At 42.9% G+C, this 26,020-nt stretch overlaps 1 protein-coding gene across 2 annotated transcripts; it reads right to left on the bottom strand.

Moving 5' to 3' along the window:
• Window positions 1-8,305: 8,305 nt before the first annotated feature.
• LOC123135345 (uncharacterized) lies at window positions 8,306-20,106 on the bottom strand. 2 transcript variants are annotated; one of them, XM_044554372.1, is made up of 6 exons: window positions 19,887-20,106; window positions 19,359-19,787; window positions 18,021-19,205; window positions 17,865-17,987; window positions 13,029-13,199; window positions 8,306-9,411 (listed from the first exon to the last, which is right to left on the bottom strand). In XM_044554372.1, the coding sequence occupies exons 1-6, from the start codon at window positions 19,899-19,901 to the stop codon at window positions 8,488-8,490; spliced, it is 2,847 nt and encodes a 948-aa protein (XP_044410307.1). In that variant the 5' UTR covers window positions 19,902-20,106; the 3' UTR covers window positions 8,306-8,487. The 2 variants fall into 2 exon arrangements, with proteins under 2 accessions (XP_044410307.1, XP_044410308.1); XM_044554373.1 differs by having other exon boundaries at window positions 19,386-19,787.
• Between the last annotated feature and the right edge of the window lie 5,914 nt (window positions 20,107-26,020).

Genomic DNA, 26,020 nt, shown 5'->3' with positions numbered 1-26,020 from the left:
GACTTACACGCCCCCCCCCCCCCACCCCCGGTATAATCCATAGCATCATCAAAATAAGCACACTATGCAATAGAAACATAATCTTTCTAAAACACAATATTCTGTAATGGTCTGAACTCAAATCATACTTTTGTTGCTCTAACAAATCTGAAAAATTAAGAAAGCGTTGAAAATTTGTGTCCCAGTATTGTCCAAAAATTTCAAGATTTTATCACATTACGTAAAATCTCAATATTCAAATATTGGGTGCAAAAGTTTCTGTTTTCAAACAGTATCCATTATACTTTCATCTAAATCATCCGAAAGGCATTACTTGGCACAAACACTAACTAAAAGATAAAAACACAATCATTGGAGTAGCAATAATCATTTCATCACACAAAAAAGGAAAAAGGAAAAATAAAGATAACTATTCGGTTACCTCCCAACAAGCGTTATTGTTTAATGCCCCTAGCTAGGCATAATGCATTGTTTCAAGTATTATCATACCTGTAAGGGAGATCGTTCATATTTCATACTCCCTTCCCTTAGCAGCAAGTTTTCTAGTAGGCAAAAAATAGTGATTAAAATGGCTAAATTTAGTAGGATTTGGATTCATAAAATCAAGTCTAAGGGAGGTTCCTCCTTCGGCTCTTTGTAAGTGATAGTTATTTCTTCACTGTATAGGTTTCTATAGAGATATTCGCTTTTTCTTTAGAAACTAGAGATATTCGCTTAACTTTCCTTTCAGTACACATCCTAGTCCATTATTACCTATAGAAAATTGACTATTATGTTTAGACAGTTTATGAATCAAGGAAGGTGGGGGAACGTTTTCCCTAAGATTCTAGCTGTATGAAGCATAGTCTACAGAATTTAATTTTCTATAGGTGGATAGTCACTATTTATTTCTGTAAAAAATACCTCTCATGCCTCTTTCATACTATGACCAAATTCGTGAACTAGAAATATCATAGCCATGCGCTTAACAAAAGGATCCTGAATATTGGAGAATTCTAGTAATAGACGATGCATGTGCACAAATTGTCTTTCACAGTCAACTACAGCAAAGATATGGCATCAGCAAAATTGGTAGTTCTAGCAAGGATGGATCCACCTATCATAGGTAAGGAGCTCGCACAAGTAAAGAAATCTTAAGTAATACTTTTTCCAATAGTATCACCACTACTTATTAAGAGTCTTTTTTATGCATAATAGTGGTTTCCTCTTTACTACAAAGATCATCATCGGCAAGATTACAAAATTACTTTTTATTAGCTTTATCCTTAGCAATCTCATCAAAGCTTCTTTTAGGATTTTTGTCCCTTACAAAATTTAACTGCATAGCATGATGATCATAAGGTTCCACACTAGTGGCGGGAGAAATATTAATCTTCTTTGACATAGTGACAATTCAAGCAAGAGAGCAAACAAGATATTTTTTTGTATTTTTGATTATTTTTTAACACTATTCATGGCATGATCACTACATCCTCATTACGTTCGTGACAAGTAGACCGACTCCTACCTGCATGTATTACTATTATTCCACCCCTTGACCGCTATCCAGCATGCATCTTAAGGTATTAAGTTCATAACAAACAAAGTAATGCTTGGAGAATAATGACATAATGTAGACAGAATAAAACCAAGTAATATGATTAAACCCCATCGTTTTGCCCTTAGTAGCAACAATACCAATATGTGCGTCACTAATCCTCCTGTCATAGATTGAGGACCCTGCAAGATTGAACCTACCACAAAGCACCTCTCCCACTGAAGATAAATCAATCTCGTTGGCCAAACCAAATGGATAGATCGGAGAGGAGTACAAAGCTATAACAATCACATATAATAAAGTTCAAAAAAGACTCAGTTACTCTCAATGAATAATCTTCTCACAAAACCACAATTCATCGAATCCCAACAAACACATCACAAAACAAGATTACATCGAATCGATCTCTAGGGAGAAAAATCTATTGAAGATCAGAGAGAGAGAGAGAGAGAGAGAGAGAGAGAGAGCCATATAGCTAGTCATTGTGGACCCGCAGGCCCTGTGGGAACTGCTCACACATCATTGGAGGTGCAACATGGTTGATGTAGAAGCCCTCCGTGATCGATTCCACCTCCGGCACTGTACCGACGGAGGCCTCAAGATGGTATTACAAAATAACAGAGTATTGCGGTGGCGTAATAATTATTTTGGGTTTCGCTCTGGTGGTTTCTGGATTTATGGTATTTATAGCGCTGGAATTAGGTCAAGTGGAGCTATGAGGGGCCCACAAGCTTAGGTGTCACGCCCCCCGGGGCGCGCGTTGTGTGAGCTTGTGGCTCTCATATCTGGCCTCCTCCCAAGGCTTCTAGGGTCCCTTATGGTCCATAAAAAATCACCATAAAGTTTCATCGTGTTTGGACTTCGTTTGGTATGGTTTCTCTGCTAAACAGTAAAATAGCAAAAAAACATAAACATGCACTTGGCACTAGGTTAATAGGTCAGTTCCCAAAAATGATTTAAAATTGCATATAAAGCAAACACGATTGATAATAGAAAAGCATAAACAATAAAAAATCATAGATACGTTGGAGGCGTATCAGTGGCTCCGGCTCCTGCACGGTCCCATTGATAAAGCCAATAAAAGCGTTGGTCTGGAGAGGGGTGTGACTCGATGTGCGGACTCGATAAAGTCATCTGTGGCGTCTTGTTCCTGCACGGACCCGCCGATGAAGACGTGGATCTTGCCGATGGGGACCCACTATTCTAACTCGATCGAGTTGGCCTCATGACCCCAGCCGGCATCGTTGATGTAGAGGTTGCCACGCCAGCTCTTCGTTGCTCCGCTAATCGCGAGCTTCTAGATCCCTGGAAGAGCTCCCTCCAAGGATACACCACCGTGCGCTGGTCGCACGGTGAGTGCCAACTATCATTGTTTTGTCACGATGGATGTACTAATAATAGAACTATGTTGTGATGCCATTCCTTCTAGGTGAAGGCATGGATGGGATTGATCAAAGACGATAGACGCGAGTTTACCCAGTTTCAGCCCCTCACGGTGGAAGTAAAAGCCTACCCCTTCTTTATTGCTATTGATGATGATGATCTTGATTACAAGGGTGTTGTTTTTCTAATGTTACTCGAGAGATTCTAACTTACCATTTAGACGACCCAGGATCCCCCTTTATATAATAGTTGGGTCCCTCTGGTTTACATCGGGTTATACCCACAGTCGGAATCCTACTCTAAGTCAGATAACCCTTTTGTGTCTTCCAAGATAAGTAGACTCCTTCTCGTACTAGGACTCCATGTTTTTCTGGGTCCACTCTTTCACGGCTTCGTCATGATCTTCCTAGCCAGTTCTTTTTCTGGCCCACTGGCACCCGACATTGGAAGCTCAAGAGATAACCTGGGCTTTAACCACCTAGACCTAATGGGTCCCGGTCTTGGGCCTTAATGTCGGGTCTCCTCCATGGGTAATATCCCCAACACTCCCTATTCTCCTTTTCATGGGGGGAGGGGTGCCACCCATATTGTGCCCTTGTGGCCTAATTCACCTTCGACCACTTGTCCTTTTAAGGCCGGTTGATATTAAATTAAATATAAAATACTCCTAACGATTTGTAAAGCCTTTTCTTATTAATTTAACATCCCTGGGTACATTTTCCACCTATATATTATTTATAGGTAATTCCCGGTATTGCCTGATAAACTCCAAAACCCTTCCGGTGACCCCGAAATACTTCTGATTCCTCTCGAAATTATTTCAAATATTACTGAAACAATTCGAAAAATAAATCCTCGATACTCTCGTCCTACTAAAACTCAGCAAATCATCATTACCTTAAGCTTGTGACCTTGTAGGTTCGGTAAAGCACAGACATGAACGAAACCCCTTCGTTCAATTACCGATAGCGGAACCGTGGATGTCCATATCCATCCCGATGATTACACTTAGAACATTCGAGTGAAACTTTGGTTATCATGTGATGTTCCCTTTGCTTCGCGATACTTTGAAAAATCCGAGGTGAGATATATCGGTATCTTCTTGAGTCATACACATGCTCACTCTAGCGGTCTCCTTTTTGCCGGTTTTGTTCTTCTTTCTCGGTGAAATGTTCCGGGATACCCATGATATAGTCACCTGTGTCTGGCCAGATGATGATGGATGTCATCACATCAAGAGGGCCCTAAGAATATCTCTCCATCGTCGGAGGAGCAAATTCCACTCTTGAGCTATCAAGTACCTTGTCAAACTTTGCGATGAACCTGTAAGTTGTCGTTATGATCTCCTAGTTAATCACAAGTTCAGACTACGTGTTATAAAAATGATTGCATGCCAAAGTATAACAAACAAGTTTGGGCCGATTCAATATGATCGTTCTTCCAAAGTCATACTCTCAATGTTATTTTAGGACTATCATTACACTTAATGATATCCTAAGATGCGAATAACATGATCACCAACAACACATGAGCTAGTTTTAGAGGCGGGACTAGGAATCATAATTTACTATCTATCATTCCACACGTGCATATGTGTTTTTCACTAAATCGCTTATTCCAGGATCATAGCAGTTATAGCATGGAACATAAACTCATAATTATGAACATGGAAATATAATAATACAATATTATTGCATCTAGGGTATATTTCCAATACAAGGAACTAATGACTTGATGTTCATAGAAGCACTAAATTCGGTTTTTCGAGACACATGCCATGCAGCGTCGCCTGCGGCTTTGGTTGTAGTGACGGGGTGGTGAGTTGATAACACACGTCATGGTAATCGAGGTGGCAAAGCTTGCAAGGGTCCCGGAGCTATTAAAGTGGAGGCCGTCCCACATGGAGAGAATGATTTTCCCGTGTCTTTTCCATCTCTTGAGGATCTTCAATGCGTCGCAGACACTGATTTCTGTTGCAAATAGCATGGGGTGATAGTATCGTGTATGGAAGGTGGAAGCCATCCCCTCTACCTCTCTGGAGTTCACATCTGTGGAGTGCCACAAGAAAAGCAATTCTTCCATGCATCGGATATCCCATGCCTGGTTGGAGTGTACTTGGTTACTTTAAGATTCGTCCAACTGTTTTTCGAAATAGGGTGGTTTTGTTGGCTCAAAATGGAGCATTAAGAGGATATAAACACGATGAGGACAGATCCAGTTTGTGCATAACTAGGATGCATACAGCCAATGCCATGGCAACCACACGCACGAAGTACACTGGCAAATATCGAAGTCATATAAGACCAACTCTATGCGTACACCTAGCTTCTGCATAATTATAAAAATGTTCAACATGTATTAGGAAAAACACACCAAGTATTTAAAAAAATCACACTCAGATTTAGAAAATACTTCAACTTATTTAAATTTTACTGCATATTTTAGTAAATTCATCTTGGATTAAAAATGTTCATCACATATTTAAAAAATGCTCGATGTCTCTTCAGAAATATTCACCTTGTACTTAGAATAAAAAAACTTGTACCGCATTTAGAAAGTTGAACTTTATTAAAATATGTTTAATGCATATTTAAATCAGTCAATGTGCATTGTAAAATTACTTAATTTTTTTCAGAAAAATATAATGTTCATCAAATATTAAGAGAATGTTCAACTTGTATTTATAAATGATCACCGTGTAATTAGAAAGAAAAATGCAGCATTTCCAAATGTTGAGGGTAATTTAAAAATGTTTGCATAATTGAAAAAAATATCACCGCGCCTTTGAAAATTATTTTCAGAATTTTATAAACAAATCAGCACATATTTAGAAAATGTTTAACATGTATATTGAAATGTTGTGTTTGTATTTAGAAAAATCCATCCCGCATTTGAAATTTTCATCACATATTTAGACAAATGTACAACATATCTTTTGAAATGTTGAGTTTCTATTTAGAAAAATATCCATCCCGCATTTGAAATGTTCATCACATATTTATAAAATATTCAATTCTTAGTGAGAAATGTTCTACTTTCATAAAGAAATGTTTACTGGGTATTTATAAAAATGTGCGTCGCGCAATTAAAGAAGTTCGACATTATTTCTTTATTGAATATTTTCAAAAATCACCATGCAATTTAAAATTGTTTAACTTTTTCAAAAAATGCCCATCACATATTTAGAAAATGTTCTACTTTGATTTAGAAAGGTTTGACTTTTATAAATGAATGTTCACTATGTATTTAGAAAAATACTTGCCACGCATTTAAATATGTTCCATGTTATTTAAAAACATTATTGGAAGTTTCCAAAAATACATCATTTATTTTTAAATGATTTAATGTTTATCAACAAATGGTCATCATATATTCAGTTAATGTTCAACTTGTATTTACAAAAGTTAACCGAGTACTTATAAAAATACTCTCCCTGCATTTGCATATATTCAATGTCATATAAAAAAATTATTGCATTTTGTCAAAATTTATCTTGCCATTATAATTATTTAATGTTTTCAAAAATGTTCTTGGCATATTTAGAAAATTTTCAACTCGTATTTAGAAAGGTTAGGCATGTATTTAGAAAAAATCTGGAGCCCACAATTAAATATGTTCAACATTATTTAAAAATGTTTACTGCATGTTTCCAAAAATTCATGATACATTTGAAAATTATTTAATATTTTCAAATGTTCGAGATGAAACCATGCTAGGTGAAGAAGTGTATCAACTATTCTGCCACCCAGAATTACTTGTCGTAGAAATGGATTTGCCGAAGGGTTGTTTAGTTCTATATACATTCATTTTTATCCATTTCTGCAAAAAGTATTTCGAAAGAGAGGGACTATTTTGCTAGCCCCCTGTCACTATGTCTTCTCCCACGTCTGGTTGTTGTCTAAAAAACGTATGGTTATTGTCTATTTTATTTCAAAAAGGACCCCTTAATCTATGGAATTGCCACTCTTCTCCAAATCTTCTGCTTCTTTCGAAGACACTCGAACTGACGGTGGTTGGTGTTGATGTGGAGTGTATGGTTATTGTCTATTTTATTTCAAAAAGGACCCCTTATGTATATGGCGGCGGACTCCTTATGTAAGCCCATAATCTATGGATGCTTCTTTCGAAGACCCCTTATGTATAGTGAGTGCATCAACTTAATATGGATCGTTTATTTCTGCTCGTTGTACGGCCGAGATGGGCCAATACTACGCCAGATTTCTGGTAGTATATTAAGTAATCAGGGGCATTTTGGGTAGTTCACATTTATCCATCCCCAGGCAGGTAATTTACTCATCCCGCACTGTACATTTCCCGTCGCCATCGCCGGTCGCCCTATCCAGCCCGCTCTGCGCTGGCACAGTGGCGCCCCCGTCCTTGCCTAGCCGACCGTCATCGGCGGCAAGATGCCCTGCATTTCTTGTTCCTATCTTGCCTGCCGGATCTGGAGCTGGTAACCAGCTGAGACTCGAAGGCGAGTTGTCGCCCCGGCCGCATACCCCATCGCGGTCACGGCCCTCCCTGCCGCCGACCTCCACGAGTTAGAGGAAGGTACGTGCCCGCTCCACCCTAGTGAAAAAGCTTTATTAGTAGTAGTGAAAGAGCAACGAGGTCATGCCATCAGCTGAAAACTGACCATGCCCATGGGGCCATGACGAGGACCTTGTTCAACCCGTCCCAGGCATCACTCGCTAATACTGGAATGCGACGCTATATCATGGCTAGAACTCCATTGAACTCCCGTCTTGACATCATGTCATGTGCCTTCTTTTCCGAAAACGATAGCTTATTAAGTTGCTACACCGAGATGGCAGCGGCGGCGGCAGCTGTAGCGGCATTGAGATGGCAGGACACCGGGAGGATTGCAAGCGGCGTTGGGATGGCCGAGTTCTTGAAGGCCGCGGTCTACAGGCACAGTCAGGAAACATATTTTAATTTGATCTGCGCGTGGCGACTGCAGGCTGTGTCCGGTGATTATTGCCGGCGTTGGGCTGGCTGATATTGGGGACGGTGGCCTGCAGAGGCATCGGCTGTGATTAATTAGATGAAACGTATTTTAATTAATTAGATGAATCGTTATTGTTGAACCTGGGAAAAGACAACTCTATCCCTAATAGAAAATCTGATGGACTCATGTTGATCGTTGGATTAACTTAATACTACCCGTTATAACGAGTAGTATGATGTACCGTAAAAAGTCTCATAGTGAGTATTGTATGTTTCAGACCAGACGGGCGTCAATCCAACGTGACACTGACCCAGCCCAGCTCCTCCACCTCCACATCGGTCGCGACACCGTAATGCTTCACCATGTGCGTCGCTCGTATAGCTCAACAAGGTGCCTGGCGTACAAGATCAAGGAGGCCGGGACGCACTTTGTGATGATCGGAAATTTTCTTTGTGCTCATATCCATGGCAAAAACAGTACAGAATAACTCAATGTCCGTTAGGTGAGCACAAAATTTCAGTACCAGGCATTTTAGCCTTTTCATCACATAAATTAGACATCAAGCTCACACAACAGAAACAGAAAAGAACTGAACTGCAGTTTGTCCGAGGCTTCTTCTTCACTCCTGTTTCTTGTGTGGGTAATTCTGGAGAAGCTCCGGCTGAAAAGAACTGCGCCATGGTATCCTGGGTGGCTGTTCAGACAAGGCTTGAAAAGACAACCACGAGAGCATGTTGGACAGCCTGTCCTCTAGAAGTTTTTTAACGTAACTCGGATCAACGGCATCCGGATATTGGCTCCTCATCTTCCTGTGCAGGATGGCCGCCATCTTCTCCATCTCCCCTGCGAGGGGAGCATCGCCAGAAGCTTGTGCCTTCATGGAAGCCTGCTTGAGGCACTTGTGCAACTTGTCCGCCGCCATATCGTAATTTGGATCAGTAATCTCGCATATGATTTTGCCTGTCTCAGCGCGCGCGATATCCTCCATTACCTCCGCAGATCCATCACTCCCGTTGTTGACAATGACCACTTGATCGTCCACCTTGCCTCCCCATGTGAATTTAACGTCGAGGAGATCGGACAGGTTGTCGCAAGCGTTCTCCATGTTGAACATGAAGTTCTTTGCCGTGCCGGCGTAAAGGTTATCCACCTTTATGGAGACAGACCTGCCGTCTTCACCGATACGAGGCCCCAACTCACCAGACTCAGTGGTACACAACGAAACGCTGGGGTGGGTGCACTTGATTTCAATCGTTGTCTGGACGCCAATGGTGGAGGTGATTCTCTTAATGCAGGCCGTGAAGGCCTCGGTTAGCTGGTTGCGGTGGTCGTGGAGGCTGGCGTAGATGCCGCGGGAACTGCTGGCGAGGTAGTGCATGTCCCTGGTGGTACGCGCGTCGCTGTTGTGGCAGCTGAAGGCGTGTGTGATATACTTGGGCTTCAAAGATTCCTGCCAGCGGGGAATCGACTCGTCGCCGCTGTTGGAGATGACCATGATAAAGCCCGGGTGGTCTTTCTCTGTTTCTTCCCGATCGTCCAATATCTACACCAGCCCGTGCATGCACAGAGAGACAAATGAATTAAGGGCATTTTTTTCATAAGACCTCTCTCTCGATGGGTGAAGGGGAGACTTGTCGCAGTGGTAAAGCTGCTGCCTTGTGACCAAGAGGTCACGGGTTCAAGCTCTGGAAACAGCCTCCTGCAGAAATTTAGGGAAAGGCTGCGTACAATAGACCCAAAGTCGTCGGACCCTTCCCCGGACCCTGCGCAAGCGGGAGCTACATGCACCGGGGCTGCCGTATTTGTGTACTATCCAAGCTTGTATTTTACTACATTTTTACAGAAAAATATTATATTTTCTGTGTAGTGTTTCTGGGGTGTCGAATAAACTACACCTCTCTAATGCACAGTAAGATCATCCGTAGCGAGGGTATCATGCAGCTCTCCATGCAATGCCAATCAGTAATAATAACATGACATAGTGTTAATAGAAGAAAGAGAAGATTCTAGTATCACATCAAGCTACCATATCATCACAAATTTTGTGCTACTATATGTCATAAAAACAGTCATGGGTTAGTATCTTCTCTTTCTTGAGTCATCTAAGATACTAACCCATGCACTACACGAATGTTTTTCCTTATGTTAAAATTTTCTTTCAAATTTCTTCACTCACCTATGCTACCTTGGAAGGACTAAATTCTAAATCACTCACCTCTGCATACTGGTCTAGGTAGAAATGCCTCCTTCTTGGGCAACGCTATTTTCAAAGACCTCCACACCCTACGAGAGATATCACATGTTGCTATAGGTGACATGTCCTCATCCTTTTTCTGTTTAGATCGATGGTTGCTTCCAGACATGTCACCTATACAACATGTTCTGTAAGGGCTTTTCTGCATATTATATCACCCATGTACATGTATATATACTGTCACGTGGCCGCCTAAAAACACGAGCCACATATTTCCTAGCAATGGCATCATAGGGTTGTATTTTAGAAAATATCATTTATTATTTTTTGGAATCCATAGAAAGATGATTGCATTGGATCAATGAAATAAGTGTTTTCACGAATTAAAAGCTATGATACTGTATCCCTCTCACAATTGGTAGTATCATGCACATGCATGATACTAGTTTATGATATAACAAATGTTTCCCACCACCTGGTGGTAGTTACACTCGTATGAGTTATGTTTGTTGTATATAGTATGGATCAAACCGGAGAGTATGTAAGCAACATATATAGTATATAATAATATTATATAGTATATCTACACCTTTCAAGGTGGTATGTCTTCTTTTAATTACATTGTTTTATACGTAAAAATAGGAAGGTATTTTATAAATATAAAAAAGTATGGATTGAAATGCAATTTTCTTATATACCCCGCTTATGAAAATCTTAGCCATAGTATATGAACATAGTTGGAATGATAAAATAGTATATACCTAAAACATCATACTATACGACATGGTACTAAAACATGATACACTCACGCTTAGTTTAGCGTTACTATATATATTACTTGTCACTGAAATGGATAAAAGTGGATGTATCTAGAACTAAAATACGTCTAGATACATCCATTTCTGTCATATCATCTACTCCCTCCGTCACATAAAGTAACATGTTTTTGCGAGCAAACATAGTTTTTAAAAACACATTAGACTAGCCATATTGGAGAGTAACTTACACTAGTAACATACATGTGACCCTATGCTATGTTATTACCTTCATAGTAGATAGTAATATTACTGTGGGGTCATGGAAAGCTGTATTTATAGGTTATAGACACATATTGTATTGGGACACGTGATGTTACGGTTACTAACTAAGTTACTCAAATTACCTTCTACTCATTAACTAATTCCCACATAGTCTCTCCTTCAAAATCGAGCCATGGGTCATGGGGAGGCTTCCCAATTTCAAATCACTTCCATTTACAAAGTGATAGATCGTAATAAAAGAAAGGCCACGTGGCTAAGTAGAAAATTGGCTTTCTCATCCTAAGGATTAGGGAAAATAAGTACATCAAGATTTGCAATTTAAAAAATAACAAGCTTGTACGTAAATGGCTATTCGAGTTTCTAAATGAGGAAGGACGATGGGAAGAGCTACTCTTCAGTAAATGGGGTCTAAACAACTCTCCCAAGTGGACTGGAGACTATATGACTCATATTTTTGGGTGGGCCTTATGCGGGTGTAACTAGGCATCTTGTGTTATGGAAACTTCATCATTCCGGACAGGTCCCAAATATAGTTTTCAAAAGCTAAATGGTTGGAAAAAAATCATTTTTTAATTTGGACGTTATAGTTGCCCATATGTATCGTCCCCTTCCATCGTTGACTAGGGAAAACTCTTTCCTCCAGGCTTTTGTTGACAAGCTCGTGGATTCGTCACTACATAGTTCATCACATGATCAATAAACTACAAGCATAACTATACTACATACTACATTAAACTAGTACTAGGGGGTCGGATCTAACGGCGGCGAGGTCGCGGCAAACTGGACGACGCCGTGGAGGAGTGGGACGCTCAATCCTCCTCGCCGGAGCTGCACAGATCGATGTACTTCTCCGCCTGCTCCGCGTGGATGCGGCGCCACTCATCAGCCTTCTCGTTGGCGGCGACCGCCTGGCGCCACTTGAGGGCTTCGAGCTCCCGGCGTGGCGCCGGCGCTCCTCCTCCTCGCGCACGCTCCGCTTGGCGATGGCGGCGGTGACGGCGTCGAAGTCCGCGACGTACTCCTCGGGCCCGACGACTCCGCGGCGGCCGAGCGGAGTGGGCTCCTCGGGCTCCTCCTTCACCGGGCCGAAGGCGAACGGCGCTGGCGGCTCCGGCTCCTCCTCCTCGTTCGACCACTCCCTCTTCACGGGGAGGAAGCCCGCGGCGGAGGAGGAGGAGGATCTGGTGTACGAAGAACTCGCGGAGGCGAATGACGTCCGCCGGAGGTCATACTCCTCCATCTCGCGGCGGTCGAAGCTCGCCGGCGGCGAAAGCCTGTGGTTGGTCCACTTCCGGGCGCCGCGCTTCCTCGCGCCGTCGGACCGGACGCGCCGCTCGCGCTCCGATTCCCTCTCACGGCCGGATCTGCTGCCGGAGCCGCGTCCGGAGCTCCACATTCGCCCCCACATGACGGCTGGAGGCGGGGCGGAGGGTCGCCGGCGGCATGAAATTGGGAGAGGGGAACGGGGAATCGAGTGGCTCGCGGCGGCGGGGGTATAGGGTTGGACCCGCAAAAGGGTCGCGGAACCACACTTATAGTGCTCGGGGCATGCGGTTTGCGGGCTGCGGCAAAAAAATTTGCGGGCTGGGCGAGTATGCGGGCTCTGTTCTAGACGGAAAATTGGCCCGAGCCCGCATACTCCCGGAACTTTTGCGGGGTCTGCTAGAGTTGCTCTTAGGGGCTAGTGCACAAATACTTATCTACTGTCATCCACAAGATTAAGCCGGCTCTGGTGTGGGAGCGGCTTCGTGTTGGTCATTATGGCTTTGTGGAAATTATGGAAAATAATCATTCTACTCGAGCCGTGTGGCATATATATCTGGATAAGTTTTGCAAAGAATTAACAAAACCTTTTACTGAAGAAATGGCAAACACGATATGTTTCAGATGTAAGAAAAGTGTGCTAAAAATGCCCATTGAATTTACCTTTACCGCATCCACCAATGCCTTCCACACCCCTGTGCTGCCACCCGTGAAGGCTCTGCATTGAGTACCGGCGGATGGCAAGGTGAGAATGGACTCGCTGACCGAGGGGATGTAGAGCCACCTCCTTACATGCTCCATGGACTTCTTGAACTGATGCCTGTAGTGCGAGGTCTGAATTGGGGAAATGTTATGGATACTGTTGATGGCATCTGTTGATGGACAAGTTTTTTCGAAATATATGTACGGATACTGTTGATGGCATCTTAACAAACAAATACTCAAAACATTAATATTTATTTCAACAGTTTTTTTTCTTTCTAATACTCTACAGCTTGTAACCTTCTGAATTGCTAACCCACTTGGCAGTAATGAATTACACCCATTTGATGAATTTATACGGTATATAAACGAATGGTATGCAAGCACTCAACATGAGAAAAAAATGAACTTCGATTCTCTATTTTTTTATAAACCAATGCGTGTCAATTGTACATAATTTGTCATCCACTAGTTAATATGATTAACTATCTCTTGAAGAAATAATTAAGATAAGGTTGCCTCAATATTAAAATGAATAAATATTAAAAATATATATTTTATGAACTTGCAATATTTCATTCGTATATTAATTAGAGTTAGTTTATATAGCTTTCAATAAACGAAATGTAGTAAGCTTGTGTGTTGTTAGGAGAGAACGCCACTGCCCTTATAAGTCGAGTTCTGCGGCAGGTCCTATTTGCCGCTAGTGTGCATCCGATTGTCGCAGCTTGGCTGAACCGAAGCGATCAAGAGACGCTACATGGCCCGGCCCACTCCGAGCAACCACTCGGTTTAGGTGAAATCACTAATTAAGGAGTACTCCTTGCGAAGATCACTCCAACTCCACCAAGTTGCGACAAGTGGCGGAGGTGCGCTACATGTCCGCCACTTGTCGCAACCTGGGAGTTGTTCCTTTTTTTCGTAGATCCGTTTATTCAAAACATTTTATCTCGTAAACCGTGCGTCCAAATCTCGAACCGCTTTCGTCATTGGATTCCTCGCGTCGAGATCTTCAAAACTAGATTCCATGTTGATAAGTTTTGACGAACTTTTTTTTCACGAAAAAACAGGACGAAAAAACCTGACAAAAAAACCGAACCGGAAACACGGGTTTTTTCCCTGTTTGAAAGAGGCACGCCCATGCCTCTGACGAAATCACAACCGTGCCTCTCGCGGAAGCAAAACAGTGCCTCTCGCGGAAGAAAACCGAAAGAGGCACGCCCGTTCCTCTCGCGAAAGCACAACCGTGCCTCTTGCGGAAGCAAAACCGTGCCTCTCGCGAAAGAAAAAAACAGAAACCGCGTTTTTGTCCCTTTGCGAAAGAGGCACGGCCGTGCCTCTCGCGAAAAGCACAACCATGCCTCTCGCGGAAGCAAAACTGTGCCTCTCGCGAAAGAAAACAAAAGCAAAAATCGCATTTTTTTCCTTTCCGAAAGAGGCACGCCCGTGCCTCTCGAGAAAGCACAACCGTGCCTCTTGCGGAAGCAAAACCGTGCCTCTCGCGAAAGAAAAAAAAACAGAAAATGCGTTTTTCCCTTTCCGAAAGAGGCATGCCCGTGCCTCTCGCGAAAGCACAACCGTGCCTCTCGCGAAAACAAAACCGTGACTCTCGGGAAAACAAATTGCATTTTTTGCGGAAAAAAATTAATTTTTTTTGAAAAAAAAAATTGGTCGAAATTTAAGGAAGACCGGTAGAAAACAAAAACGTCAAAAAAACCGAAAAAAAAACAGTTTAAAAAGCCGAAAACGCGTGCGTAAAAATAAAAAAATAAAATCCGAAGGGAGCGCCCAGAGCACGACCCGTGGCGAATGGCTATGAGCGCGCCAAGTGACGCTGATCGTTGCGAGGCTCCCGAAGGAGCGCTCGTTAATTAGTTGCTCCCCGGTTTAGGGGACCTTTTAGACGAAATCATCAATTGAGGAGCACTACTTGCAAAGATCAGTCCCATCTTTTCAGGTTGTGACAAGTGGCGCGCTGCATGTGCGCCTCTTGTCACAACCTGCGAATTTTTCCTTTTTTCACAAATTTTTTTATTTAAAATATTTTATCTCTTAAATCGTGCGTCCAAATTTCGAACCGTTTTCATCATTGGATTCCTCGTGTCGAGATCTTCAAAACTAGGTCCCATGTTGATAGGTTTTGACAAAAAAAATTGTGAAAAAGCTGGTCGATAAAAAGCGGACAAAAAAACTGAACCAATGCGCACAATTTTTTTCCTTTCCGAAAAAGGCACGGCCATACCTCTCGCGAAATCACAACCGTGGCTCTCGCAGAAGTAAAACCGTGCCTCTCGCGGAAGCAAAAAAAACAGGAAACTGTTTTTTTATTTCCGAGAGGCACGGCCGTGCCTCTCGCGAAAGCAAAACCATGCCTCTCGCAGAAGAAAAATAATACAAAAAACATGTTTTTTTTTTCTGTTTCGAGCTGTGCCTCTCGCTAAAGCACAGTTGTGCTTCTCGCGGAAGCAAAACCTTGCCTGTCGTGTTAGGAAAAAAATGTAAACACTTTTATTTCCGTTTCCAAGAGGCATGGATGTGCCTCTCGCGGAAGCACATTATTTTTTCGCGCAAAAAAAGTCGAATTTGTTTTGGTCCAAAAGCTAAAGAAGACCCGTGGAAAACCAAAAAGAAAAAAAGGTTTAAAAAGCAAAAAACTCGTCGGAAAAATAAAACAAACAAAATCCGAAGGGAGCGAACAGAGCGCGACATGTGGCGGTGGCTGACAGCGGGCCAAGTGGTGTTGATCATTGTGAGGCTCCTGAAAGAGCGCTCGTCAACTAGTTGCTCTCCCTTTGAGAAGGTTCTCTGAACATTTCTGTCCTGTTTTGTTTGTTTCATCTTTTTTTTGCTATCTCTTTCCGGGTTTTCTGCTTATTGAATTCTTTTCTTTTCTTCTATTTTTTCTTAAATTTTTAATGTTTAATAAAATTAAGAACTTCGATTAATTATTAATTTTTCAAAAAATATTTCAAATTTCAAACTTGTTCACGTTTCTAAAAAAATTACCTTTTCTAATTTTGATCATGTTTTCACCACCTTATTGAAAAAAAATGTTCAACGTAGATTGAAAGAAGGTTCACTATGTATAAATAAATGTTCATCGTATAAAGCAAATTATTTCTAACCAAAACAATTTCATGTATATTGCAAAAATGATCATCGTGTAGTTAAAAAATGTTCCTCACATATAATAAATATGTTCGCTACGGTAATAAAAATGTTGATTCTATATTATAAAGATGTTCAATAAGTTTATTTTAAAAAATTCATTATGTTCTCTGAGAAACGTTCATCGTGTTTTACAAAAATGTGCGTCGCTTTCAATTTTTCACGAATTCAAAAGAATTTAATAGTATGAAAGAAAAATGTTCCTACATCGAAAAACATGTTCACTATAGCAATTTTACAGAGTGCATTTGAAATAACGTTCAAAGTATATTTTGAAAAATGATCACTGCGTATTTGAAAATCACATTTTTAAATTTTGTTAACAGTTAAGAAAACAATTTGGAATTCAGAATTTCTTCACAATTTCAGAAAAATGTTCACATTTTGGAAAGCAATTTTTGTTTTTGAAATTGGTTCTCCTGTTCGAAAATGTTATTAGAATTTTGATTATTTCCCACCATTTACAAACATTCTTCACATCTTTTTCCAGGAAATGTTAAATTTTTTGAAAAAGAAGGATTTGTTGTTGTAGTTAGTACTTTAGCTTTACCGCTGCATGTTGTCCATCATCTGTTGTCAGTTTGACTCCCGCTCGTGTCTTTTATTCTTCGTTAGATTCCCCAATTAGGCCGGTCAGTTTGCCCTCCCCTTTAGCGGAAGCTCAACTACTGGACGCATGCGGCCGTCCAATAGGTGCCACCCGGTGTTCCGTACCTCGGTGTCATCGCACAAAACTTTCTGCTTATGTGACATCTATGTTACTACCTATGTTATTCCCACTATGACCAGCCTAAGTCGAACCAAATGTGATGATGATGATGTTTTCCTCCGTTCCTCACGGATTTAAAGGGGAAGTGAGGTGTCCGAATTGGCAAGCGGACCAAGGAACGACTCCCTCCGTTTCTAAATATAAGCCTTTTTAGAGATTTCAACAAGTGACTAAATACGGAGCAAAATGAGTGAATCTCCACTCTAAAATATGTTACATACATCTGTATGTTGTAGTCCATTTAAAATGTTTAAAAGACTTATATTTATGAACAAAGGGAGTATTGGTAAAGAACTTGTTTTTTGGTTAAGAGCCAAATTACTGCACCCATGATCTATGGCATGAGTGATGTTTCAATTCCAAGGTCATTTATCGTGCAATATTCATTGGGCATGTCGCAATAATCTTGCGCGCACCAGCTGAGCTCGCAGCTGCACTGCACGGGGCTAAGCATGGATAATCAGAGAAACGCCGTAATCTCTTGGAAATAGATACTCCCCAATTGAATATTTGTAACTTTTGGAAGATATAGTAAATAGAACATTTTAATTTTATATAGGAGAAATCAAAATAAAGTTTTGTGAACAACTACTACAAAAAGAAATAAGAATTTTCCAACCTTTTGTACAAAATACTGCACTGAGTTCACAATAAAGTGCAGAGCACTTTGAAGCTAATTTCTCTGTTTTTTAACAAAAAAAAGAGTTGGAAGAATTCCAACTGTAATTTTAATTGAGGCTAAATATTTACAGTTTTACTAAAGCACGTCTAAATGTGCCATAAATATTGCACATCTAAGTCAAATATTTATCTTGTCTGAGTTATGAAACTGTGGGAGCCATGAGCCAAATGATACGGACCTGCTGTTCCGGGGCCTTGTTGTTAGCTGATGCCGTGTGGTGAAGGACTTGGTCGACGAGGCACTGCAGCTTGGCGGAGGTCTCACTCCGCCCTTCTTCAGACATCTCCAAGAAGCCAGATACATCCTTTCAAAAAAAAAAAAAGAAGCCAGATACATGTGCATGTGGATGTGGCGAAGAATGAGATTGCACCGGTATGATGGCGAGGCGGTCCTTGTGGCTAAGCTTGTCCATGACCAGCATCATGGCCTCCGTCAGCTGCTCCATCCTTCTCTCCTTGGCCTTGTCATTGGTTCCATCACCAGCTTCATCCCTGACGTCCAGCACGGCGACCAGGTGAACGGGATGGCGCTTCGCCTTGGCCAACCCCGCCTCTGGCGCCACGATGCGCAGCAGAACCGGTCGCCGGTGCGTGGTACAAGTAGAAGCGTCGTCCACCTTGGCAGAGACGACTGTCAGCCGCACGAAAGGATCCTCCATGAACATTCGCGGCAGAGGCAGCTGCCACCATTGGTGTGACCTCCACGAGAGCATGTACTCCAGCCACAAGTAGTTGTTGTACAGCCTTATCTCCATCTCTCTCATCTCCGCGTCGAGCATGGACATGATGTCGCCGAGGGACCTGCTGAGGTCGGTCCACCGTTCGGAAAGCTTGTCGGCGAGCGCGTGGAGCTTCTCCGGGTCAGTCTCGTCGTCTTTGGTGATTTCGTCGACCATCTCAATGGCCTTGATCCGTATCATCTCCGCCGCCACCTCTTTTGATCCGCATCCGCCCTTGAGGTTCACGGTGAGCGCCTGCTGCCTCTCGAGCGTGTCATCCGGTGCATGGCCGTACTTGGCACGAACGGTGACCAGCCCCGACAGGTCGACTTCAGCAGGTGGGACGGGGGTCAGGCTCAGGTCGACGATGAAGCTGGTGGCCGCGCCAGAGCCCGGGAGGTGCGCGCTGGCCCAGATCTTCCTCTTGTCGTATGAGACAAAGTAGCTGACGTGAGGAGCCACGACCTTGGTCCTAACCACCTCCTGGTGGCCGACGTACTGCAGTTCCACCTCAACCGCCATGTTTGCATCGCCGGAGATGATCCTGTCGACGGTGCCGGCGAAGGCCTCGGTGACCCGGCCCCGGTCGTCGTCCAAGATGGCGTAAGTGCAGTCCCGGCTTCTGGTGATGGCGTCCATGGTCCGAGCATTGCGCGCGTCCCGGAATCCGAAGGCCAGCACAGACCGGAACCTCCAGGTGACCAAGGACGCCATGTCCTCCTGGCTGTTAGAGATGACTATGATGTAGCCCGCACGCCTCTCTTTCTCGTTACTGCTGTAACCACCCTGGCCATGCAAGATCTGCAACCAATTCAGAATTAGAAATCCACACCACACCACACCACACCACTCCACACCATTAGAAATCCAGAATTAGAAACATTCTTACTCCCAAACCCCACAGATTACATCATCAATCAATATATAAAAAGAAGAAACACGTACGTAACGTACCGAGTTGGCCGATTCCAGAGCTCTCACCAGCGAGTTGTCGCATTTTTGGATCGCCGTTCTGACGGCGTCGGAGCAGGAGGCCTTGTTGTCCGAGGACATGGGCAGCAAGGTCTCCGTGTACTTGAGCGACTCTTTGGATATGCTGCTCCCGCCACCGCCCGGCACGACGGCGAGCCGGTCCTTGTCGTCGAGCTTGTCCATGACCACCCTCACGGCCTCCATGAGCAGATCCTGCCACTTGTCCGGTGCCTTGTAGCGTACGTGGGCGTGGAGAAGGAGGACAAGGTCGACGGGCACACGCTGCTCCGCCCTTGTGCTTGTGGACGGCGCCATGATGCTCACCATCATGGGGATGCTGCGGCTGTTGCTGCTCTCAGCCATCTCGGCATCCTTGACCTCTACTTTGCTGCTGCCGGCTGATGATGAACCCTGCGTTGATTAATATTGCTTCCTTTCTCAAAACATTACTAGGAGTATATCGATCTGGATCCAAGCGCCTGCGCTACTTACAAGCAAGAGTTTAATTACCTGATGCATCTCCATCTGATCACTAATTATTCCCAGATAAGATCATCGGCCTCACCAGAAGCGAAATATTTTAAACAATTGTCTTGGTCATGGTCGAGATCTGATATCCCAAAAGATGTCTCAATCCATATACCGACACCATTATTGTAGCCGTCCACGAGCCTTATTGGGGTTTGTGCTCAGCACAAGATATTGTCGATTGAATGTTACCACAACTAAAGTTTATACTGTGGCCGCTCTCTTCTTTCCCTCTTTTGGTTCCTCAAAAGCATTCCCTATCAAGCACGAGATTGGTAGCCGAATCTCTCTCTCTCTCTCTCTCTCTCTCTCTCTCTCTCTCTCTCTCTCTCTCTCATGCAGCAGATAAGCAATTTTCTCTCTCCCTCTCCAAAGCTCTTTAATCTTTCGGTTTCCTATGCTTATTCCTGCAGCATGATTCTCTCTCTCACGTGGCCTGGCTGTACAAGCATGGAAGTAATGTTCTGTTTTGGGTGCATACATGCATCCGGTATGTACACTAAATTTTGACCAAATAAACAATAAATTATACTTCCTCCAATCCACACGGGCACACGCTGACCTAGAAAATACTCTCTTCAATACATATTCGCAAACGCATAATGAAGACAGTGATTTTTCTACCACGTATGCAACACAGCATGCATCCATCTACCACTGATTTGTGTTGAAGATTCGTGCATCTAGATTTTTCAGATATACGATGGAAAAACATAGGATCCGGCGATCACGCTCCTCCAGTTACATTTTTCCAACTGGCCGATCGCCGCCGTCCCAACCCCGTCTGACGCCGCATCTCACCGTCCTCGTCCGACGCTGCGGGGGTGAACGCCCCGACGTCCAACGCCCGCCTCCTCCGCTAGTGACCGCTGTCGTGGCCAAAAATTCCGCGGCTTCCTTGTCTTGCACGTCGCCACCGGCTAGAATCAAGTCGGAGACCCCTTCGTGAAGGCCCGTCGTCCTACGCCGGCGTCGTCTACACCGCGGCGCAAGGTTTGGCATCTAAACATAGAATGATGGATGGAAGTGATTTAGTCCATGTAGAGATTTAGAGTTTAGGGTTCTTCTAAACCTACTGCCGCAGCGCTGCCTCCCCGGACGATCGCATGATGTAGAAAACTAGTGTTGCACTTGGGCATGATCCACGGTAAGAAATTTAACACGTGTTAAATTATCAATGTTGTGCAGTTTTGTGAGTTAGGTATGTTGCCATGGACGAACAAACCGTATTCACCGGGGATGAGAATGACACTGATAAGGTGACTCAGACTGATAACGATAGTTTTAACAAAGATGATAACAACAGTGACAACGATTCATGTTTGTCATATGATATCTTACCTACAGAGGATTTTGGTAATAACGAACATGGCGCGAATAGTGAAAACGTAAGTGGCGTATATTTTGTTTTCATTTTTTAATTTGCAAAGTATGGCAAGTCTTTTTTTTTTTTTGCGGGTGGAATGGCAAGTCTGACCACAAGCCTTGGGGTTTGTTCTCAGCAAAGCATATTATCGATTAAATGAAACCAGAACTAAAGTTTACACTCTCCCCTCAAAAGCATTCCCTATCATTCAGGAGATCGATAGCCGAATCTCTCTCTCTCTCTCTCTCTCTCTCTGTCTCTCTCTCTCATGCAGCAGATAAGCAAGTTTCTCTCTCCCTCTTCAAAGCTCTTTATTCTTTCAGTTTCCTATATGCTTCATGCAGCATGTTTCTAGTTCTCTCTCTAACGTGGCCTGACTGTATCCTCTCTGGCATCACGAGAAAAAGACAAATACGGAAGTATTATTCTGCTTTTGGGTGCATATATGCACCCAGGATATACAGTAAATTTTGAAAAAAAAAATTACTTTGTACTAAATCAGGGGCGATTAATATAAGTCGGAGAGAGTATTATTCTTATAAGCATGGTTGAACATTTTACTATCACGCGACCTCAAAAAGACTCTTTAATACATATTTGCCGGAAAGGCATATTGAAGAGAGTGATTTTTCTATCACGTATGCTATATAGCGTGCATTGATCTTCCGTTGATTTGTGTTGGAGATTCTGCATCCAGATTATGCTGATATACGATGAAAAAACAAAAGGATACGCTAGACGCCCTATAAGCTATTGATTATGCTGACATACGATGAAAAGACAAAAGTATACGCTAGACTCGGTATAAGCTATAGATTATGCTGACATAAGATGAAAAAACAAAAGGATAAGCTAGACTCCGTATAAGCTATAGATTATGCTGATATACGACGAAAAAAGATAAGGATACGCTAGACTCTGTATAAGCTATATATTATGCTAATATAGGACGAAAAAACATAAGGATACGCTAGACTCCATATAAGCTATAGCGGCATATATAGTTTATTCCTCGCCGCTTCAAGGGAGTAAGCACAAAAAACGACTGGATCTCCTTGAAGAATTGTCAATTTCATGTGACATGTTGTCTTCAAAATGTTCAGTATGTGCTGCTGTTCGATAATGAAATAAAGGGTATTATCGGTTGTAGTTGATCCTGGAAAAAAATTTAGTCGAGACATGCATCAAAGATAATATATGTTGTTAACATCTTGATGTATGTGCTAGGATATGGCACTTTCACTGCCCGCAAGCTTGTCCCTCGAACGAGAGATGTTGTCCACAAACTCCACTATTCTGTGGAGTATGTGGGTGAGGTCGGCCAAGAATTTAGGATCTCCTGGCGTGACCTGGAGTCGGCTGCAAGTGCTGCCGCTGCTTGGAGTCCGTGAGCTGGAGTTGGCGGCGATGCGGCCACCCTTGCTGGTTCGTTGAATCCTATACCTTGCTCTTATCCGTGGTTGATGAGCTCGTTGATGAGGTTCCGCGGTCGACGGGGGGCACAGCACAGACATTCTAGCGTCATTGTGTCATTCCAGCGTGCCTCGCGCGTTGAGGCCTCCATCTCCTTTGCTGGAGCATGAGTTGTACGTTAAGCTGGGAGGCTCCTGGATGCTGGATCATTGCCTATAATGAGCGTCGTGAGATAATTCAGGATGTACCCTGTTATGGGAGCTAGACTGGATGCGTCATTCCTTAATGTCGCGTCCTCCTGTTGCTAGGAGGCCCGACGGTGAGCTGGCTAGGAGGAGCGTACCAACCTACTGCTGGGGTGTTGCGATGGGGTCGGTGGGAGGTTGCATTGTCGCGTCCACCGATCCTGATGTGGTTATGCTTGAAGCGTAGATCCCGTCGTTGCTGCCACTGGTGGAACCCTCGTGATTGGTTCTGCCATCTTGAATTGATGGTGGAAGATCACCAGAGGTGTTTCAGATTGTGATGGGTCCTGGGCAAGGTCGGCGGCGGCCTCTGGCCTTGGCAATTTTGAGCTTCCGCAAAGGTCGGAGTAAGTGATTCCATTGTTAGGATGAAGGCCAGCATTCTCATCCTCATTTGTGAGGCAGAGCGGCACCACGTCGCTGCTTTCACTGCCCGGGGTCGAGACAACGTCGAATGGATTGGTCTTGTTGCTCGTGGTGAGGGCGGTGACGAGGCAGTCTTCTGGCGTGTGGTTGAGGCGGCAGCCGCCATAGACCATCACGACGAGCTGGATGGTCGGCGCGAGCTCCTTTGGACGAGCGTGGCCGCCATCCTAGGATCCGGCCGAAGATCCTCGACCGTCGGGGTAGGCCGGTAGGTTGCTGTCAATCATTGTGGTGTGCCGTGAATGCGATGGCGAAAAATCGTAGAGAAGGCTGTGGCGATTGCTGGGATTCAAACACGCAACTACCTACTCAAGTGCGCTCGCTACTATCCACAACGACAGAAGACGACTCGTGACAAAAGACCTTCGCAAGTGTTAATACCTAATAGCATATTAGCAGACTTAACACTATTTGAAACAATCCCGAAGAACATTCCCAATTTGAGTTATTTTCTGAACTTACAAACATTTTTTAATAAACCTGAATTTTTTTCTGAAATGATGAACGCATTTTCAAATTTCTAAACTTTTTTCATAAACATGAACATTTTCTGGTTTTTTGAAAAAAAAAATTCAAAACGGCAACAATTTTTAAAATCACGATCATATTTTGAATACTTAGAACAATTTTGAAAATCCCAACCAAATTTGAAACACAACTTTTTTTAATATGTGAACAGAAATTTCAATGCAAGAATAATTTTTGAAATTTGTGAACAATTTTTAAAATCCCTGTCTATTGAAAAGTTCTGAAAAATTGAACAAATATGTTCTGAACAATTATGAAATTCCCTAACAATTTTTTAGAAATGTGAATATTTTTTAAATCTATGAATAATTTCGAAAAACATGACCATTTTAAAAAAAAATTGAACGTTTTTTAAAAGAATGAACATCTTTTTATGTTTCCAAACAATTTTTGAAACATGAACTTTTTAAAAAGAAATTAAACTGGAAAACAAAAAAGAAAAGTAAAGAAAAAAGAAAGCAGAAAAATAAACAGAAGGACGGGGAAAAGGATAAAAAAAGGAAAACCGGTTCAGGGAACCTTCTAGAAGGTCCCGAAACTAGAAAAAACTGGCTGGCAAACTATAGAAGATTGAACCCAAAGCTAAGCACTTCTCCCATTGCAAGAAAGATCAATCTAGTAAGCCAAACCAAACTGACAATTCGAAAAGACTTGCAAAGATAACCAATCATACATAAAAGAATTCAGCGGAGATTCAAATATTTCTCATAGATAAACTTGATCATAAACCCACAATTCATCGGATCTTCGACAAACACACCGCAAAAAGAGTTACGTCGAATAGACCTCCAAGAAGATCGAGGAAAACATTGTATTGAGATTCAAAGAGAGAGAAGAAGTCATCTAGCTAATAACTATGGACCCGAAGGTCTGTGGTAAAATACTCACAACTCATCGGAGAGGCTATGGTGTTGATGTAGAAGCCCTCCGTGATCGATTCCCCCTCCGAGGGAGCGCCAGAAAAGGCCCCAAGATGGGATCTCACGGGTACAGAAGGTTGCGGCGGTGGAAATAGGGTTTCGTGGTGCTCCTGGATATTTTCAGGGTATGCAAGTATATATAGGAGAAGGAGGTTGGTCAGGGGAGTAACGAGGGGCCCACGAGGGTGGGGGCGTGCCCACCCCCTAGGGCGCGCCCTGCACCCTCGTGGCCGCCTCGGCTGCTTCTTGACGTTCACACCAAATCTCCTGGATTGCGTTTGTTCCAAAAAGATCGCTTCTGAAGGTTTCATTCTGTTTGGACACCGTTTGATATTACTTTTCTTCGAAACACTGAAATAGGCAAAAAAAACAACAATTCGGGCTGGGCCTCCGGTTAGTAGGTTAGTTCCAAAAATAATATAAAAGTGTATAGTAAAGCCCATAAACATCCGAAACGGGTAATATAATAGCATGGAACAATCAAGAATTATAGATACGTTGGAGACGTATCAGGATCCCATCTCAGATCTCATGGCCTCAAGCCATTTCGCCGAATCAAAATAGTTCGTAGGTTCATCATGGTCTAGTAACATGACTTTCAAAATAGGACTACCGTACCACTCTGGTGCGGACCATACCGTGGAAGACGTATGAGGTTTTGTAGTAACTTGATCTAATGTTTCATGATAATCATCATTAGCTTCCTTACTAATTGGTGTAGAAATCACTGGAACTGATTTCTATGATGAACTACTCTCCGATTCTGGAGTAGGTACAGTTACCTCATCAAGTTCTACTTTCCACTCACTCACTTCTTTCGAGAGAAACTTCTTCTCCTAAAAGGATCCATTCTTAGCAACAAAGATTTTTCCTTCGGATCTGTGATAGAAGGTGTACTCAACAGTTTCTTTTGGGTATCCTATGAAGACGCATTTCTCCTATTTGGGTTCGAGCTTATCAGGTTGAAGCTATTTCACATAAGCATCGCAGCCCCAAATTTTTAAGAAATGACAACTTTGGTTTCTTACCAAACCATAGTTCAAAGGAGTCGTCTCAACGGATTTTGATGGTGCCCTATTTAAAGTGAATGCAATTATCTCTAATGCATAACCTCAGAACGATAGTGGCAAATCGGTAAGAGACATCATAGATCGCACCATATCCAATAAAGTGCGGTTACGACGTTCGGACACACCATAATGCTGTGGCGTTCCAGGT

Source organism: Triticum aestivum, chromosome 6B (assembly GCF_018294505.1).
Source record: "Triticum aestivum cultivar Chinese Spring chromosome 6B, IWGSC CS RefSeq v2.1, whole genome shotgun sequence".
Classification (NCBI taxonomy): domain Eukaryota; kingdom Viridiplantae; phylum Streptophyta; class Magnoliopsida; order Poales; family Poaceae; genus Triticum; species Triticum aestivum.
The sequence above is the reverse complement of the archived record's forward strand: the minus strand, read 5'-3'. Positions and strand labels throughout refer to the sequence as shown.